At 41.6% G+C, this 20,069-nt stretch overlaps 1 protein-coding gene across 1 annotated transcript in view; it reads right to left on the bottom strand.

Moving 5' to 3' along the window:
* ppp2r5b (protein phosphatase 2, regulatory subunit B', beta) overlaps nt 1-20,069 on the bottom strand; it is a 40,989-nt gene that overhangs the window by 8,243 nt on the left and 12,677 nt on the right. The window contains exons 2-8 of the mRNA XM_023421767.2: nt 12,308-12,504; nt 10,004-10,105; nt 8,817-8,909; nt 8,211-8,341; nt 7,004-7,063; nt 3,906-4,014; nt 89-142 (exon numbers count right to left, since the gene is read on the bottom strand). Of these exons, the coding sequence (XP_023277535.1) occupies nt 89-142; nt 3,906-4,014; nt 7,004-7,063; nt 8,211-8,341; nt 8,817-8,909; nt 10,004-10,105; nt 12,308-12,504 (746 nt within the window). The remainder of the gene's footprint in view (nt 1-88; nt 143-3,905; nt 4,015-7,003; nt 7,064-8,210; nt 8,342-8,816; nt 8,910-10,003; nt 10,106-12,307; nt 12,505-20,069) is intronic.

The raw sequence follows: 20,069 nt of genomic DNA, 5'->3' as shown, positions 1-20,069 counted from the left end.
TTTTCCACTGAAAACAATGCCAATATGTAACAAACCAGAATTGATGAGCAAGTGTTGTAAGTATACTAAGGTAACAAATCAGTCTTACATATTCAGTGACTGTAGCATCTTTCTCCATAAACTGCACCACACAGTAGGCCAGCTGTAAGGACAGAGGAGACGATGTTAGAGCACACACACCAATGCAACAGCACGCACGCACACACACGCGCACGCGCTCGCACACACACACACGCACCCTTAAGCTGTCAAGAAGACAATGGGGATCTCAGCACTTATCCCTCAGGATTATACACTGCTAAAGATCGGAAAGACAAGTTTTCCAAAGGGAGAAGTGTGTGTGTCACAAGTGTGTCAATGTGTGTGTGTGTATGTGTGTGTGTCTAGTCTACATCAGGTCTTGTCTCCTATTATATGATCTGCATTCATTTCCCATTATTCAGCAAGTGTGTACGTGTGTGTGTGTGTGTGTGTGTGTGTGTGTGTGTGTGTGTGTGTATGTGAGCGCGTACATGTGCCTGTGTGTGTTTTGCGGTTGCCCCCTCCACCCAGGCCGGTTGCCGTGGCAAGTGGGCACCGTGGCGACGGAGACTGTGTGTGTGTGTGTTTACTTCGGAAGGAGTGATGTCACACACACAAAGTCCCTTAAGGGCAATGTGAGATAGAGTTTAGACCTTTTGTCTCTGCCTCTGTCTTTTCTCTTCTGTCCTATTTATACCTTTGCCTTGCTCACATTATTAATGTGCGGGTCCATTTTACAGCTTTCACATAAGTTCATTCTAATGTCAATAAAATAAATGTGTGCTGGATTGAGCAGTTTTTTCTGCGTACTGTCAGATTGTTGATGGTTGTTCTGTAGCTTTTTGTAGGACGATCAGCTTTTTCTTTCTTTTCTTTTCTTTTTTTTGTTGTTTCTTTCTTGGTCTCATTCTTGACCTGTAGCTCCACTGTCTGTCTCTGTGTCTGTCTGGCTTTCACATCATCCGAAGCTTTCATCTTTTTTATTTTCCCTGTCTAATCCCCTTTCCTTAGTACAGTGTACCTTTCTTGTTTGTCTGCTCCATCCCTAACTTTCCCGTCCTTCACTCACACCACAACATGCTTACAGACGCACAGGGAAGGAGGGAGCGGAGGCTAGAAAAAGGGACTGGTGAAAGCAGGGATGTCAGGCTTGAATAAAAAGAAAAGCAGGAAAAAGAGAAGGATTAAAATGAAGGTGCTGAGCGGTCAGACTATTTAAAGCATTAGCGAGGCTTTAGAGGAATCGCTTGGGGTAAATATGATGTTGGATTCTGTTGTCAGGCTGGGCTTTGTGGGTGCAGCAGGCCGTTGTTGGGATAAGGATTATGGACATTGTAGTCTTTCAAAGGCTGAGGTTTTACCAATATTGATTTGTCAAGGCTACAGGTCAAATTAGGCTTTGTATTGGGGGGATGAAGTCACTCTAGAGAGTTGCCTCGCCTGGGAATTTGTGATGACCTGCACATTAAGAAGTAACCTTGCTAGGATTTTACAGGTTCTTTCTATTACTTTGTCAGATACTGTACAAACGTGGTTATTCACAGTTTTATTTGAAGTCAAAATGATATTTGAATTCTCCTCACTGGAGCACATCACAGATCCTGTGTGGCCCGATACAAAGCGTTACAGATGACTGTTAGCAATTGAAGACATCTATTCCTTTACATCACTCAGCATTAGGAAGGACCCATCATGCTGTATGTCACTGAGATAGTAAAAGCTAACAAGCTACGCTAACTAGGTTTCACATAGACGGTGAAAGATACTTAGCTTAGCTTGGTATCATTAGCACTGAGTCCCACTCAACATGCTTTTTGTTGGGAGCAGAGTCTGCCGCTAGCCTTTGTTTCAATTGTTTCTATGATAACTTATAACTCAGACGTTCAGGAGTTTTTTACCGGCATCTGAATCATCCAGAGTTAGGGACCAGGGGATTAAAACTAGTAGAAACACTGATTAAGTTTCATGTTAGAAATCAGTGATTCACTGACGCAGTTCAAAGACACAGGACCTCTCCAGTGGCTGGGAGCTAAGCTGCCTAACATCTCCTCAGCTTTTTTCTCTGATAACTTCAGATCCAGATGTCTGATGTCTAAAATCCTTCATCTGGCTATGATACATAGTTAAAGATGTCCAAGGTGTAAAAAGTATATCTCAAAAATGTAACTTAAAGCTTAATAAAAGTCAATTTTTAGCTTCAGGCAGGATATAACAACACCAACGCATGCGTGTCAGGGATATGTCGTCATTGACAGCTGCCCAAATGAAAAGGAAGCGTTACCATGATTAAAATCACAAATACAAAAGTGCTAAAATCACAAATGGAACCGAGACATGGATAAAAACGTCAGCGAGGTTGTGCGACCGTTCGAACTGAAGTGATATCATATACTGCACCAATCAAATTAGAGTATTAACATCATCAGTCACAAAAAATGACACCCCTGGAAAACACTAACGTACGGGGAGCTTTCACAGCAGAGAAAAACAAGGATGTGTTCACCAGGTTCTTAGAAAAGATGAGTTTATTTGGAGCCATGATGTGTAACCATGTTGTGTCTACATACTATAGCTCAAACAGCTGTTATTACAGTTCACTGACCTGACTGCACATGAGAGAGCCCTTACGAATTTACTACAGGAGGGATGACTCAAATGTATTTCACAGTGTTGAGAAACCTTCAAGATTATTAAGAGGTGCTGCTGTGATATTATATTTTGATATTTAGATCCAGAACTGGGTCACTCCTGCGCAGCCACACCTACCGAGTGCAAAACTGCTGTCCACCTCGCGCCGTTTCCCCCGTGACCCTCTCAAACTGAGTGTGTGTTTGAGCGTGTGAATAATGTATGTGTGTGAACCGCAGGGAGAGACGGGGAGGAGAAATGTAGGGCACGGTGATGCTGAGACCCAGAATACACAAACACAACCACCCACTCCACCACCCATAAACACACACACACACACTCTCACACACACACACACACACACACACACACACACACACACACCACAGACCAATTTGTGGAGAACAAACTGTACCTTCTGCATAATCAAATAATGTGTGACACAAATAAAATGCACAGGCACATACACACACACACACACACACAACAGACTGACTACCATCTGTGTCATCAAATATTTTGATAGCCCAAACACACATAGTCATACACAAAGCACAAACCAAAGGCACACACTCAATTCAAAGGTGAGTGTGTGTCTCTCTCTGCAGTGTTATCTGTGACTCAACTCTGCCTCCTAGTGGCAGATTTCACACATTGGAAAAAGACACTACCACTGCTGTGGTGCACTCAGGGCTTGATTCCTATGTTTCCTCCTTAAACATGCACGTTGTATTCCAGCCAAATGTTCGTAGACACCGCTAACCGTTACATAAAACCTCGGTTACTGCTAGAAGAAAATACAGGCTCAGAGGTACAGAAAAGGATCCAGTAGAGCCAATCAGATCCTGCGGCAGGTGGTGGATTGGAGTCTCTACAGCCTACAGTAAAGCATGTTTCAGTCAGGAGAAGAACTGCACACTAAGCTTAAAAGGATGTTAATAATCTGGGTTTGATTTAATAGTTTTAGTTTAACAAGATACAAATATAATTTCAGTGGCTCTTGCACCCTGAAAAACACTAGCAAGAGGTTCTTAGATTTGAGATGGCGGAAATGATGTCAGAATAGATACGACATCAAACTACATCAACAAATTTTTCTGCTGTGTATTTTTTTTTTTTTTGTCGTGTCACATTAAACATAAATGTGGGTCAAAAACAATTGGCAAGTTTTCATGGCCAAAGGCTACCAAAGGAAACAGTCTAATGTGTAAACTAAGAACTTTAAATGTTGATGTATTAAGGATTAAATCACTGACCTGTGCATGGAAGATCGAAAGGGACTTTGCCGTGTGTAGCGGGATGAGGACCCGAACCAGGAACTGCTTATGTTCGGCCTTCAGAGGCAGAGCGAAGCCATTAATGATGCTGGAGAGGAGACGAGAGGACGGTTAAAGTTACAGTCACAGTTCGCGTTCATGTTTGCTTTCTTCCAGGCAGAAACAACAATGCGAAGTGTTTCATTCCTGTCACATTGTCTCTCTTTCAGTTAGAATCTGTCAAAAAAATGAGACATGATTCAGAGAGTCCTGAGTTGATTAAAGCTGCATCTAATAAGTCATTTCATTATTAATTAACCTTTCAATAATTTTGAGGTCAATCAATGAAACCTTTCCCACAAAGAGACTTAATCAAATTGCTTGTTTTTGTTCCAAAAAACAGTCCCACTTAAATTGATTAGCAGAATGGTTGTTGATGAATTTTTGATCAGTCGACCAATCGATTAATCAATAAATAGTTTTAGCAGGTGATCCAGATCAGCTGTTAGACAATCAGATATGAAAGAAAACGTTATGTCATGGCACTAGAAATCTATTGTAACTTCACGACCAATAATGTAATCCTCTGTGGTGAAGATGGTATTTAACTCTACAGAGAACAGTACAATCTATTTACATCACATATTACTCCGAAAACTGCCAGTTCACATCTGCTTTGGTCTGTGTGGTGGAGTCTATTCTTGTACTGAGTTCATTTCCTAGTGACTGGACAAATGCGTGGTCTGCTCTGCTCACTACTCCACTGACACAGCGGCAGTTCAGCCTGCAGATAGAAAAGTGTGAGCGGCGGAAGAGTGGGAACTAAACTTGGAAAGTATGACACTTATCGAGCAGCGCTCGGAGCTGTTTGTCAGTTTGATATCGGTGTCTTTGCATCAGTCAGTCTGAGACAAGACTGTTGGTCTGCGTCTGCCTTCGTTTTCTAACAGCAGCTTTGTCTGTTTATTCCTTCAATAATGTCTCACTCCTGTTGTTCCTCTAATCTGTCTCTCTGCCTCCCTCTCACCCTTTTTCTGAATACCTCTGTCTTCTTGCTCTCTCTCTCTCTTTCCCTCTTTCTGTACAACGCATCCTCCGTGTGTGGGAGGAGCTATAAATACCTCTGTTACCACCAACATGAATACAAACCTCTCTCTCTCCTCTCCTGCTCTCCCTCTTTCCTCCACTTCTGACTCACTGACTGTTCACTTGCTCATCCTCCCTCCATCTCTTATCCCTCTTTCCTCACCTTGGATTCATCCTCTCCTCTACCTTCCTCCCTTTTTTCTCCATCAACCTCTAATTCTCAAACCTCAAAAGTCCCTTTTTGATCCTTAACAGGTGAGATTGTGGGATGATGGGTTTCAATGAATGAATTTATTCTTAAAGGATGAATTTCTTCATCCTTTAAGAATAAAGACAAACCACTCCAGTCGCTTTGGTTTATGTTTGACATAAATACAGATTATTGATTGCATTTCTGTCTTATTAGCGTCAAATACTTGTCTTCGCAAACATTATCCATGTAACATCACACAGCTGTCACTGACTGTGTGGGCTCAGAAATCATCATGCTCATGTAAAGTAGCTACATCTGATGGTTTCTCCTTTCCCATCTATACGTGGTGGCTGTCTGTGCAATAGTAAGCTAATTTAATTTATTTACACAATGCAACAGTCATGTTTACAATGCTATAGTTATAGTATATAATAGGTCACCACTATAGACTGTGTTTGTACATATTTCACTATAACTGCATTTCCATCTTTATGTTTTCTGTCAGAAACGCTGCTTTCAGTGTCAGAAACGCGTTGTAACCACAGGGAGACACAGGATTCCTTTGTGGGATCAGACAAGAGAAAATATATATGATAAAAAATAAGAAAATATTCTAACAGGTTGTGACATGATGTATTAATATGATCATGAAAGCTACTGGGGTTAAAGTCATGTAGTGTAGCATCATCCTGAATTTGCTGTCATAAGTTTTCACACTTGGAGACGTTTGTAACTGACCGACAAACTTCAGAGCGGCGACATGATAGTAGTGGAAAGAACTGAAGAGAATTAATACAACCACCAATAACTCAAGATTGAGGCTAACCATCAACTTAGTGCACAATTACATAAACGAGCGAACTGCATGTCAAGCTAGCGTCGCTGTAGAAACCGTTTCATTGCCGTCATTCTCACAGATACAGAATATTTTCTTGGATCAATTTGTCAATTTCTTGGCGAGACTGAGCAGTCAACACAATGTGCTTGAGATAAAAAAGCAAAGAATGCCATCAAGTGCACAGACACAATAACTAGCCTTTCCTTTAGCTTCACTAAGATAACGAGACAGCCGGCTAATTAGCCTCTACATGTACGTCTTCATCAAATAAGATGTAAACAAGACAATGTTCCAGTATTCCTTCACCGTTTCGCATGTAGACCGAGTGAGAGAAACAAACATACAAAACATAAAATTACCTTGTTTATACCCAGACTCCATTTTCTCCCTCCCCCTTTTTCTCTTTATTACTGTCATCTTTCCATTCTTGTTCTCATTGATTTGTGTGTGAGCTCAGGCAGAGAGCAAGACGTGTTTATCAGTTGGACTTCCTGTCTTGATCTCTCTTCAGTTCTATCTTCCTCATATTTCTCTTACAGGCCGCAGAGACAACAAACTACACAAACGTCTGAGTCATCTTTCATTTATGTCTTTAACCCACCTCTTGTTTCTGTCTCTATTTCCCTGCCACCTCCCTCCACCTTTTACTCATTCCCTCCCCTCCTCATCTTTTAATTCTCACTCCAATGGGCTCCACACAGGTGTCCTCACTTGATACGAATAAGGAAGCGATGATCATGGATGAAAATTGAAAATGAATACATAGTGGTTATGCTTTTCCTGTCGTTTTTCATAGTTGTTTAATTCACTGGGTTACTAGCTGTCTGGTGAATAGGAGCAGCTGGCCACATACAGCTGCTGTACGTGTACAAGCCCGTGAGTGCCTATTATTCAATTTTACTCTAAATGCATTTGTCAGGCCATGATATACTACAAAATGTGTGTGTGTGTGTGTGTGTGTGTGTGTGTGTGAGTACAAACCTGCCGAGGATTTCCAGCAGCTCTGCAACTCCGTTGAAGTGCTCAGTTTCATATATGAACCTGAAGATCAGAACCAGCGCACACACACACACACACACACACACACACACACACACACACACAAAGAGTGACGTTCAATGATGCATCAGACCAAGTAGCAGTTTCTAGTTTCACAATAGTAAAAGCAACTAAAACATTCTTTGCATAAAGTGAATCCATGCTTCAAAATGTCCTGATGTCCGCCTTTCCTAAAGAACTGATCAATTTCCTGCCATCTCCTGTGTAATCTCTGTGATGCTATCACGTCAGACAAACGAAAGAAAAAGAAGCACAATATGAGCTAATGAAATATGCTTGCCTTGCAGCTGTGAGGAGGCACAAACAATTACACTAAAAGCAGTTAAGTGAAGCAGAAACAGAGTTTGTTGCAGCGTTGCGCTTGAATTATATTGCAAACACAACAAAAGACACCAATTCAGCCGCACTTGGTGAAGGGGAAGAGATGAAACGTGATTGTACATCACAGCACTTTTGTTAAAATTTGATGAGATTTGTGTCACTACACAATGATTCATCTCGCAGCATAAGATGCAGGATGAAGATGCGGGGCTGTCAGAGCAAATGTGCACAGTCATGGTTGTGCATGTCTGTCCATGTGCATAAGACTGCTTTTTCTTTACAAAATACCCCTTTTAGATGCAATGTGTACCATTTGGTGTTTCTACATTTTCCATTAGCCCTTGTCCTTCCTGCTGCTCATTTCTTTTTTCTTACCAGAAAGAACTTCAAATATCAGGAAGTAAAACTTATAAACTAAAATTAAGGAACTCTTGTAGGAACCAAAAGTTCTTTCAGCGCACCTTTTTCTTTGTTTCTATTGTGTCTGAAACCCCACAAAGATTAGATAAGTTGGACGGATGGCACACTGAAAAGGCAAATGCTATTTTGGAGAAGCCCAATTAGCTCTTCACCAAGCTGTCAGCCTCCACAGCCGATCGTAGCCCTCAGTAACAACTGGTTTAAAGTCGCAAATTGTGTGTCGTTTAGCTTTTATGCAGGTCCTATAAAAATACATAGAAAAGGTCGCAGAGGCAGTTTCTCTCCCTGTTAATGGTCTTTCTTTGTTGGCTAATCTTTGATGTTAAAATGCTGTATGTACAGCGCCTTTAAGTCCTGTGCGTCGGATGGGTAGATCGCAGCCTGTTACCTGAGGAAGATGTTGTTGATCTGTTTGCGGATGTAGGCTCGGAGGCCCAGTAGTTTTCCATAGACACGGTGCAGGATGGTCTTTAGGTACTCCCTCTCCCTGGGGTCCTCACTGTCAAACAGCTCCAGCAGCTACACACAGATAAGATAATTACACACACAAATACAGTATGTTTGTACAGTATGTCTGCACTTGTGCCTGCATTCATTCGCTAACCTCCTCACTATAACGCCCAGCTCTTCCCACACTGATTTCAATCTGAATAAACTCTTATTTTTCTTTCTCTTGTGAGAACATTTCATCATCAGAAATATATTTTTACTACCCACACAACAAAATTAATATTACATGAACTGTTTTTTCCTCATAATATCTATAACAAGAACTGTGACATATTTAAGTCAGTTTTTTATGCATGCCCCCAAACCTAGATCCCAAAACTTAAGAGCACTTGAAGAGTACAAGTAGGTGTGTTTCAAAGAATAACCTCATTTATTTATATCTTCCCATTTATTCAGATTTTACAAACACCTTAGAGCTTTGAATCTGACAGCATTTTTCAGCAGACAAACAACATTTTCAAGGAGGGAAAGGAGAGAGGATTACCTGCAAGACAAACTTCTGGTCGACATAGCGTTTGGCCATGGAGGGCTGGAAGTCCGGGCTCTCCAGGAAACGCAGAAAGAACTCGTACACGAGCTGGCAGAGGCAAAAACAGCAAAAGATTAGACATCTTGTGTCTCTGTGCTTGTCTTAATTATTAGTTAAACAATTCTGAAAAATGAATCTACAGTATATGCTTCCTATTTGCTTTGTACACATAATTCCCTATACCGGATGAAGCTAATGAAATAAAACATATTAATTAGTAAGCTATAGTAAGACGGGGTTATTTTAACTCTGGTAGTTGTTTCTCCATGTTTTCAAGCTTAATGCTAAGCTAAGCTAACAGGCTGCACCCTGTGGCTTTATATTGATTGGACAGTTGTGAGAGTGATACCAATCTTCTCATCCTACTCTCTGTAAGACGTCAAACAAGTGTATTTCTCAAAATGGTGCATTTTGTTTTTTAAAGCTGCTCTGGGCAACATTGCATGATTCATTCATGACTGCTACCAATGGCAACAAGAGGTGACTTCATGGAAAAATTTGAGCTCTAGAAGCCAGAAATTTTCATCTACTTACGGAGTTTACAGACAGTGACGCTTTATACCAACAGAGTGAGAAAAGGAATTGATTTTGTTTCATGAGACAGAGTGGACTTTACGCTTGTAGGTATGTATTGACTCATCGCTTCCTGAATGTGCAGTAGTGACTGTATGCCACACCCAAATGTCATCTGGGACAGTCTGTTTAGAAGAGCTCCATTTTGGGATTCAGGCTGATGAAACTGTTGTGTTTTGCTAAAATCTCGCTTTAAACAGCTGTTTTAACCGATCTAAACGACCTCACTGTGTGTTTATGTGCTGATAAATGCTGAACGCTGCATTAGGAGCAACACCTGGTGGGAGCTGTGTGCATTATGCCACTGTCTGCCCTCCTAAATATAGTATATAACTTACAGTAGGGCCCATTTTTCATGGTACTTACACTGACACTGCATTGTGTTTCGCTTAAATAACAAAGCAAGTGCATCACAATAATTCCCAAAAAGGCCAAAGTCAACACATTTTGCTTAACATATCCTTTCCAAGAGCGACTGCCCTTTTCTCCCTTTACCTCAGCGAATTATGAAATCATGTAAATACGGTCATAACTTTATCATGAATTTGTGTATACGTGATGTGATGTACCTGCAGATGCGGCCAGGAGGCTTCCAGTGTCGGCTCATCTTCCTCAGGGTCAAACTCTGGATTCTCGCTGGGCGGGAGAGTCCGGAAGATATTTACCGAGATCTGGAAAACCACAACCAAGGAGGAGGAGGAGGGAAGGAAAGTAATGGGAACAGGAGGATGAAAAATAGGGTGGAAAAGATGTGTGTGTGTGTGTGTGTGTGTGTGTGTGTGTGTGTGTGTGTGAGGGGGGGGGGGTCAAATTAAAGCAGGTCAGAGAGAAAAGTGAAGTGAAAAAGGAAGGGGTGGAGAGATTGAAAGAGACATTAGAACATGTCATTCCACTAATTTAAGGACAGACAAGACCTGTATTATAGGGGAAGTAAAGTGGTGCAATCAGCTGGATCAAGTTAATAAAATAGGTGTGTTAGGTGGCAGTGTTGCATTACATACATAGCAGGTGAAACTGTCCAGTCAAAATAAGAAACTGTTGCATCCGCTAAAAAAAACCCCAAAAAAACATTATTTTGAAATTTTGGTTTTCACTAACTGTTTTTAGTTTCTGCGCTGTCATACACAAGTTAAGCTATTGTCGGCCATGTTTGATGCTGCTCACAGACTGTGTTATGAGAACAGCTAATAAGTTATGTAGCCTGACTGCTCGCTACGTCATGATTAATTCAACTAATGCATTTCCCCTGTTTAAACGATATGGCAAAAAGCAAACATGTTAAATCCCAAAGCCCCCTTTTATTCAGCAGCATTTCTCACTGTCCACCTCATATGTCTGTATTAATTAAAATTCTCACTGCAGGAGGAAATTGGCTCATTTCCTATGACCATGTAAACCTCAGTTTGATTTACAAAAGGTTCAAACCTTTCTGCAACTCTTTCCTTTTGCTACGGTTAATACACCGTGTAAATACTCTCTTAACCCATCCCCACTCCTCACCCATCCTATCATGTTTCCATCTTCATTCTTTCAGAGCTTCCTAACTCACTTTCCCTCCCATCCTCCAGTCTGCCTCTCACCCTTTAGCATTCCTTTCATTATTCCATGCACAGTATCTCTTTTGTTTCTAATGTTCATGAGGTTTCATGTTCAGATTAGACACTTAAAGCTGCAAATAGACCTATGCTTTTGTTGTTTTTATCCATGCTAGCCAGCGGCGGCATTGTTAGTCTGTCAGGCGGTTGGTTGGTCCAGCACTTGTGCACTACATATGTAAGTGTGACAGCAAGGTGAAAATAGTAAACAATATACCCTCTAAACATCAGCATTGTTGTTGCAGTCATGAGAGCACGCTGATGTTAGCATTTAGCTCAAAGCACTGCCGTGCCAAAGTATAGCCTCACAGAAGCAATAGCACAGCTACACACAGTCCTTCCTGTTTGGAGGAAAAGAATTACTGTTGTGTTTTGGTTGGTATGAATTATAGTCAATATATAACATAGTATAGAATGTAGGCCCTAATTTCCCTCTCTTTCCGCTATATTACATTCATTCTGTGGTGCTGCACTTTAGCTATGCATTTACAGTACTTTCCACTAGCTCCATTATTGGTCACCTAATAATTTAAGCTTTTTTTTTTTAAGCTTGTGGCCACACATTAAACCAGATTCTCCTTCCACCCCATCCTCTGTCTTATCAGCATTTTCACATCCTCTGGGTATCATCGCTCCATAGCATAAGCTATATCCTTCTTTTCTCAATCCCTCCTTCCTCTCCTCTTCTATATATCCTCTGGGATCTGTGGTGCTCTCTGTTGGTGTCCACACTCTCTACCACACACTCCACTCTGTCTTCCCTTTCCATCCCTCCCTTTCTCACCATCTGTGCAGCCCATTGCTTCTGAGCACCCTTTGCAAACACTCTTTCTCTCCTTTCCTACCTTTATCTATCCATCCCTACGTTGCTCTCACTTCTCCTCTCCTTTGTCACCGCCTTTGTTTATAGCCTCTGGAGACTCCATCACAGCTCCTCAGCTGTATGCCACATTGTCTACCTTCTCTCTTTTCCTTCTTCATCCCTCCGTCCCTGACCACCTCCTCTCTTCATCTCTTCTTGCTATGGGGTCGAGCCACCAGGTGTTGCATTTGATGAGGATTGATTCACCTGTGGAAATATATATCTGGCTTTCTATATTCCTTCTCCCTCCATCCATTTAGCTATTGATCCACTTGCTCATCTACCACGACCGTTGTTTGTCACTGTCTGTGTTCAGATGTTCAGTTTTGTTTTTGGCATCTGGATACTTAGCATTTACCCATTTGTCTTTCATCAATCGTCCCAACCCCAACCCCAGCCCTCTCCCCCCCTCCTACCATCTTTATAGCCTCTGGGTAGAGAGGCTCTATGAGGACTCCTCTGCTCGTGGCCACACTCTCCACCAGCTCGTTGAGCGCTGCACGTTTGATCTCCTTCCCCTTCAGGTCGGCCACGCAGTCCAGGAAATCAAACAGCACGCAGCACTGCTGCAGCTTCTTACAGAACAGGTCGTGTAACTCTGCCACCGGGGCATCTGGATGATTGAGAGGTAGGATGAAAGAAAGAGAGAGAGAGAGAGAGAGAGAGAGAAAGAATTAGACAAGAAGGTTAAAAGGGCAGAAAAAGGCAATACAGCTCAGCAAAATCCGATGGCGTTCCTGAAAGGAGCTTTGTGTTTGGTAGTGAACCGTTTGACAAAGAGAGAGAGTGAGAAAGCAAGCTGGAGTATACAGAGACGTATTCTACAGGCTAGGTCTTCTCTCAAAGGTAATGAGGGAAAGAGAATAGACTATAACTCTACAAACACATTTGTAAACACCGACACACACAGAGGCTACCATCCATACACACACGTCCACACACACACACACACACGCGCGCGCGCACACACAAACATACACACACCTTCCTCCAGAGGGCTGTGCTGTATCTCAGTCCTATTACCTGTCAGATTCGTTCTCCAGACCTGTTCATCACAATGAAACAACCTGCTGCCGGCCGTCAGATTAAAACCTTGTACCTCTGAAAACTCCACTTTTCACAGATGTAGAGAAAGTGGCTGATACCCATGGATTACTGGACAAGTACAATGAGCTTTAAATTGATGCCACGAGCCTAAAGGGGCGTGGAACTCATCAGCTCAGCCTGTAAGAGCATCATGCAAAAAAGTTGTTGTTTTCAAAAATGAAATAAACACCATAATAGACAGTTACATGTTTTGACAGCAGCCAAATGGGAATGCTTGGTTCTTCTTCTGGGTAACCAAAGGATTGATGACTCAATTGCTAAATATAGCAGTGAAATATCCAAGATTTTAGATCCTTGTATGATTGAGATGTATGTGAAGCTGGTAACATATTATATAATATATGCTCTATATTTAGATAAATGATATAAAAATACACAGAAAAGAGCTTGAACACCTTTGGCCATCATGTTAGTGTGTTTGAAGGTGCACACCACACATTTAGAGAGACCTGGTATGTACCAAGAGCAAAGAACACTCGAACCAGCCATAACCAGTGGAAAAATCCTGCATGTAAACTGAAAAATAGCAATGATTGGCACAGCACTCGCAGCTAAATCCAGCCTCTACCTAACAAATTTACTGTAGGTGAAGCTGGGATTCAACAGTATCCTCCAGTCTGCATGTCAAAGTCTCCTTGAACAAGATGGTGAACCCCTGAACCGCCCCTGATCATCAGGGTGTGTCAGATAGAAAATGTTGCTGTGTGAATGTGTGTAAATGGGTGAATGCGTCTTGTAGTGTAAAGCGCATTCAGTGGTCGATAAGACTAGAAAAACATTATATAAGTGCAGTTCATTTACCATTAATAAGAACACCTTGTGGGTTCAGCAGGCATTTTCACAACCTAACATCACAAACGTTGGTCTTAGTAATGCTGTGTAACTGATGTATATGGCAGGGCAGAAGTTAATGATGTATTAACCATAAATAAAGCCATTATTTACAACTTTTAAACCCTTTAAAGGGCTGCCTTGTTTTTCTTTATAGCACTGGAAATGTTCATAATAAACAGTTTTAAGTGGGAAATAAAAAGTCTTTGCAGCTTTAGGTCTGTACACAAAACCCCTGTTGAGGTTTAAGACAGAGGTTTTTCAGTTGATGAAGCCATTTGCTCATATTTTCAGTGAAAAGTATGAGGGCTGCTTTAGGCTGTATAGGTGGACCTTGTAACTCAGTGCAGTTCTAGCCTTGTGCAAATAATCTCCCTCTGTCAGAGCAAGACAATGGAGCTTTACCAAGAGGATACAATGGCTGCATGGGAAGCAGTCTAGACTAACTGTGCAGTTGGAAGGCGGATGATCCAAGGCTCCCTCAAACACACACTCATACACAAACATAGCAGGAGCGGATTAGATTTAACCCTTCTTAACCCCTAGGTGGGAATCTCAGGAGGGGTGGTGGTGGGGGGGGGGACTGACTGGAGCTCTTCAAGCCCTAGACCCCCTCACCTCATGTGGGCACGGCAGGACCATCTGCTCCCTTTGGCACAGAGCTGCACAACAAAAGACGAGGACTGCCCTTTGCTCGATGTGTCGAGGTGCAGGACAAACGCTCTTTTGAGACCATTGAAAGTGGCTTTTCTTCTACCAATTATGACTAACAATGCTACTAGATGGTGATGTAGCAAAGATTATAATCCTCATGTTTTGACCAGTTCACGACATGACCTGCATACACTTTTCTTTGATTTCCTTTAAGCCCATTTTAAACCCAGTGTTGACGTCCATGAGCCGCTTCATCGAGTTGCGCTGAGCGATCAGAAAATCATCTTTTTGGTCACGCAGTCATCAAAGAGTTTTTTCCGAGTGAAAAGTTAAAGACGGTGAACTATTTCTCCTGATTTTGCGGGGAGAATAAATGTGAGTCTAAAATGTCCAAGGTGACCACAAACCCCCTCTGTAATCATGTCTTCTGGCTGTTGAGATAGCTGCAGCCTCAATCTTTTCATCCTCCTGACCCTCCATCACTCCTCACTCTCTTTCTCTCCACCACTCTATTTTCCCTTTCCCTCCCTTGCTTTGCCCCTTCCTAATCTACTCCTTCACATCACTTCGTCCTCTCCTGATTTCTCAAAGCCCCCCCACTCCTCCCCTCCCCCCTTTTCTCTGTCTTCTGTCCTCCCTCCCTCCTGTTCTCCCTCTGTAGACAGACTGTGAAGGTGAAATCTAATCCATTTTTAATGGAGAGTAATTGTATGAAGATGTGCTGTGCTGGGACTGAGAAAGAAGAACAGAGCGAGGTGAAAAGAAAAAGGGAAAGAAAAACTGCGTATAAGACTGTGTGGAGAAAGAGAGCGAGATAGGAGGTGAGAAAAAGGAGAGGGCCGATGAAGCGAAAGAAGGGACTTGCTGGGTCATGTGAGAGCAAGTGTGAGAGAGTGAAGGGAGAGAAAATGAAAGACACAGAGTCAAATTATGAGACAGTGGAGAAACCAAAATGAGGTAATACTGAGTGAAGTGAATTTCAGGTTTCCTTTTGGCTGCACTATCACTAGGTCAACGCAGGTCGCTCCAGACTCATTCATTCAAAGCAGATTTTAATATCACGTCAGTGCAGTGATTACAATATTAACTAAGAGCTTAATCACATTAAGCGAGTCATTGATGACTGAGCTATTTTCATGTTTCTGACAATCCAAATTAGCATTTGGAATAACTGCCGACTACATGACCACAATTATAAAAGCATGTAAAAACAGTTATGTACAGCAGGCATACAACACACAGGGCAGCCTAAGAAAAGCAATTACATTCGTCATTTAATTTATTATAAACACTAATCAGTACTAACACAAAGTGGCTGGAGCTGTGTATTATTGCTAATGTTCTTCGATGACAAGTGCGTAAATAAATACACACACACCTAAAAAGTATAATTTATTACGCTATTTTTTTCCTTTTAAAAGCGGCACTAATCAGTTTTTGACTCAATATCTTTATCAACAATTAATCTAAAGGTCACTCTTACTGACAAACTCACAGGGAATGACCGCCCGACGCTGTAGTCCCCCTCCATTCTACAGAGCGTTTTAGCTTCTTTCAGCTAATTGTTTTGGTTTTATGGCCCTCAACTTTAAAGTTTACTGTCAGTTCACCGGCACCTCTCTCATCTGTTTTGAGTGAAAAAGCTCTGATAAACCCACTGCACACTACGTGTCCAGCACCAAACAACAGACAGCCAAAGTTCTTCACTAGCTAACTTTGAGACCAGAAGCAGAAAGCAGCTAAAAGGAGAGCGAACAGGGGACTTACATTCACCATGTGGAGAGAAACATGACTGGAAATGAGTGGTGATGTTAATCCATGTCTGCTGCAGATGTAAACTGTGAACTGCTTGCTAACACATTCCCCACATCAAGTGTAGAAGGTGATACTCTATGAATTTTGTGTTTAGAGCTGGAACTTCTGCCCCCAAGGGCAAATATATAAATGTTGAATATATGAATGCTAAAACTAGCAGACTTCATAATAAGATATACAAGAAAAAAATATGTTAGCAAATAGTAATATCTTCACTCAAGCAATTTGTTATGTAGATGATATTGTGTAATTCTTGTGAAGTATTAAGTATTTTTTGCTCACAGAAGGCCAAAGATAACTCCAACCTGCATGTCAGGTTATGTCAACCTTATTTTATACTGTATAATGTAGATACAGTGTATCATCACATAACATGACAAAAAAGAGATAAGTCCAACAAAACAGGGCTAATAAAGGTCTGAAAGAAGTCCTTCACATTGTTTAAAGACCAATGGGACACAGGTCACAAATGCAGTCCAGAAAGCTTCTTTTCACTTTAACTTTTATAGATACATAAGTGGAACTGAGGAGTGCTGTATGATGTAATTTGCTAGTAAATAACAAAATATTAAATTGGTAGATTTTAATTGGAGTCTGGTGAGAAATTATCTTCCCGGGGCGTCATATAGCTCAGTTGGTTGAGCATCTGCCCCATGTGCAGAGGCTAAGGTCCTCGCTGCAGTTGGCCCCGGTTTGAGTCCTGCATCGGACAAGCCCTTTGCTGCATGTCATTCTCCCTCTCTCTGCCTCCCCATTTCCTGTCTCTCTCTACTGCACTATCAATAAAGGCACAAAAAGCACAAAAAAATAACTTAAAAGAAAAAAAAAAAAGAAATGATGAATGAACTGTTTCAGATTAACAGGCTACTTTTCTTTCAAAACATCAAATAATTGTGATTTGAAATGACAAAATATTGCGTTTATACCATTTTTAAAAACCATCATTGTGTTTTTTATTAGTTTTCTTTTCCAATTTTGATACTCTGTGGCACTCAGCTCCAAGCCCATTGGTTCCTACTAATGATGTAAACCTTTGAAAATGTGTCAAGTATATATTTCCATTACTTATTTTATTTTTTATTATTTTTTAAAAGGATCAGTAATTTCCTAAAACAGCTAGGCACTAACAAGCGATAGCTGGCACAGGAGTAAATAGTGCATTTGTTGGGACTATTTTCAGCGTAAATGAATATACATTTGGTACTATAGTGAGTATTTACAGAGGCAGGACAGTGTATGTTTATGACTATGTTCACGGTAATGAAGGGACATGTGATTTTAATAGTTAGGCTCAATGGCACAGAGGAATAATTGATATCAGGCTTTGGATACACGGACAATACTTAGTTTTGATCTTTTATTGGGATTTGTTGACCAATCAGAAAAATATAGAATATCTCCAGACTCATCCTTTAAACAGACAGAAAAGGAAAAGATAGAAGCTGATGAAAAAAACAAAAAGACGACCTTTAACACACAGAGGGAGAAGACAGCATGTGATGTAGAAAAGATGGTGAGAGCGAGAGGAGAGCAGAGGGGTGGATGGATTTGGTAAAAGGAGCAGCAACATATACCAACTGAGCGGTGCCAAGCAGCCTGCATCAAAACACACACGCGCGCGCGCGCGCGCGCACGCACGCACACACACACACACACACACACACACACACACACACACACACACACACACACACACACACACACAACTCTAAATATAGTCCTGCTGGAAAGAGACACGGAGAGGAGAGGGAGAATCTGGGGAGGAAAGAGGAGGGAGGAGAGGGGAGCGGTATAGGGTTAAAAGATGACATCATGCCCCTCCATCACGAGGAACCTCCCTTCTTTTCCTCCCTTGCTCCCTCTCTTCACCTCCTCCATCTCCTCCACCCATCCATCTCTCCGAGGCTTTTTTTTTTTTTTTTTTTTTTTTTTTTTTTTTTAAATGAGCAAGCACCGCTCTAGTCTTTAAATAACAGTTATTCTGTTTGGGGCCGAGTGTGTGACTGAGCGAGAGACAGAAAGAGAGGAGGACAGCTTCTGTTTTAGCTACCATCCAAGCCGCCTCTGCACCTCTGTCATTAAGCACACACTGATGCTCAATGCACAGATACAGTGACGCAGAGAGGAAGATGGGAGGGGAGGGGAAAGGGGAGAAAGAGGCAGATAAAGAAAAGAAAGACACAGTTATAAATAGTAGAAGGAGCTACAGCAGCCATCAGAAGTGAGACGCCATGCAGCGTAAAAGTCAGGGCAATATAAATATCACCTTAAGGGGTTTAAGTGACGCCCTGTGAGTCCATCTCGAAATAATCTAATCCTCCTGATAACACACGATCTAGCCACCACACGACAAACTGTCTAGGAAACATGTACAGCCCATTATCCATCACCCTGCTCATAAACAGCACAATTAGAAAGAGGGATGAGGAGGGATGTTATCGTGTGTGATTGACCACCTCCTCCTCCTGTCGCCCCATCTTCAGATTTTCAAGAAGACTGAGGAGTAAACAGCAATTTACCTGCCGAGAAAGAACAGGACGAATCATCCCGCTGCTCTAAATTAGAGCAGGAAATTCTTGGAAGTAGTCACTTGGTGATGGTACTGAGAATAGGTAATGAGACCGGGCCGGGGATTAGCATATGACATGTAAATAGAGCTGTACGTTACTGATAATCAAGTCTATCCTGCCGACAGAGCAGGAGAGAAAACGAGCACATTTTTGGACAGGTTTGTGTTCTGTGCTGAGGATGTGGTGTTTTATTCTGCTCAGTGAGCTTGTCTGTCTGTCAGCGGGAGATCTCACCAAATTATGAACAGATTTTCATGACATTTGGCGCACGGATCGGTCCCGCACCAAGGCACAATTCATGATATTTTCATACTTATCTGGATGTGGATATTTCCGCTTTACTTGAGTTTACTTCTACAGGATGTTTGTAAGGTTCAAATTAACCTCAAATAAAATTTTTGGGATGAGACAAAATATTGGGTGATTAGTGATTATTGCAAAACTCAGAATTACATTCAGTGACAATGTTTTTATGGTTATTTTGTCAATACCAACTACATACGAGAACTACAGAGTGGTTCTGGTTAAGGAAATATTCTGGACGTGGCACATAAACAATGGTTAAGGAACGGTTAAAGCTGCACTTATCAATATTTTATTATAACAATGGATCAAATGACTGTGTGTAATGTGAAACGGGTGAAATTATCAAAGGAACCTGCAGTTCCGTAGTTATATATCTCAGGAGTTAGTGGAGACCAATACAGAGCTGAGTGAATATTGGATTAATAATTATCAGATGGACAAAACATGACTGAGAATGAATGAAAGGCCCAATGTCCCCCCTCACAGACCAACAGACCTGGAGGCACGTTCACGGTAAGTTTGTGAGCCGTCCCGCTGTCAAACCATCCAGGGCATGAGGGGCTCCTCTAGCAGACATTTTGAGCCCTTTATACACACTTTCCCTAAGCCCGCATTTCTGCAGACTTTGCCCGAGGAAATTACCCAAAGTTCATAGCGTTGTGACATTAAACACGGGTAAACAACGGCCATAAAACGCAAGAAGTAATAAGATAGAAGAACGGTTAACAAACAAGCATGAAAGGAACGAACCCTAATGTTAGCGTCACAGGAAAAATGACAGTATGAAGACAGAGCTCACTGTGATTCAGAGCCAGAACTGTGGAGTTATTTGTCCTATGATGCCATGATGATGAATTGTAAATATCCAAATTGGATCAGATCTGTGTAAATAAAC

This window comes from Seriola lalandi, unplaced genomic scaffold (genome assembly GCF_002814215.2).
Source record: "Seriola lalandi dorsalis isolate HSWRI2012SDOR001 ecotype SW California unplaced genomic scaffold, Sedor1 jcf7180002054676, whole genome shotgun sequence".
In the NCBI taxonomy this organism is placed as follows: domain Eukaryota; kingdom Metazoa; phylum Chordata; class Actinopteri; order Carangiformes; family Carangidae; genus Seriola; species Seriola lalandi.
The sequence above is the reverse complement of the archived record's forward strand: the minus strand, read 5'-3'. Positions and strand labels throughout refer to the sequence as shown.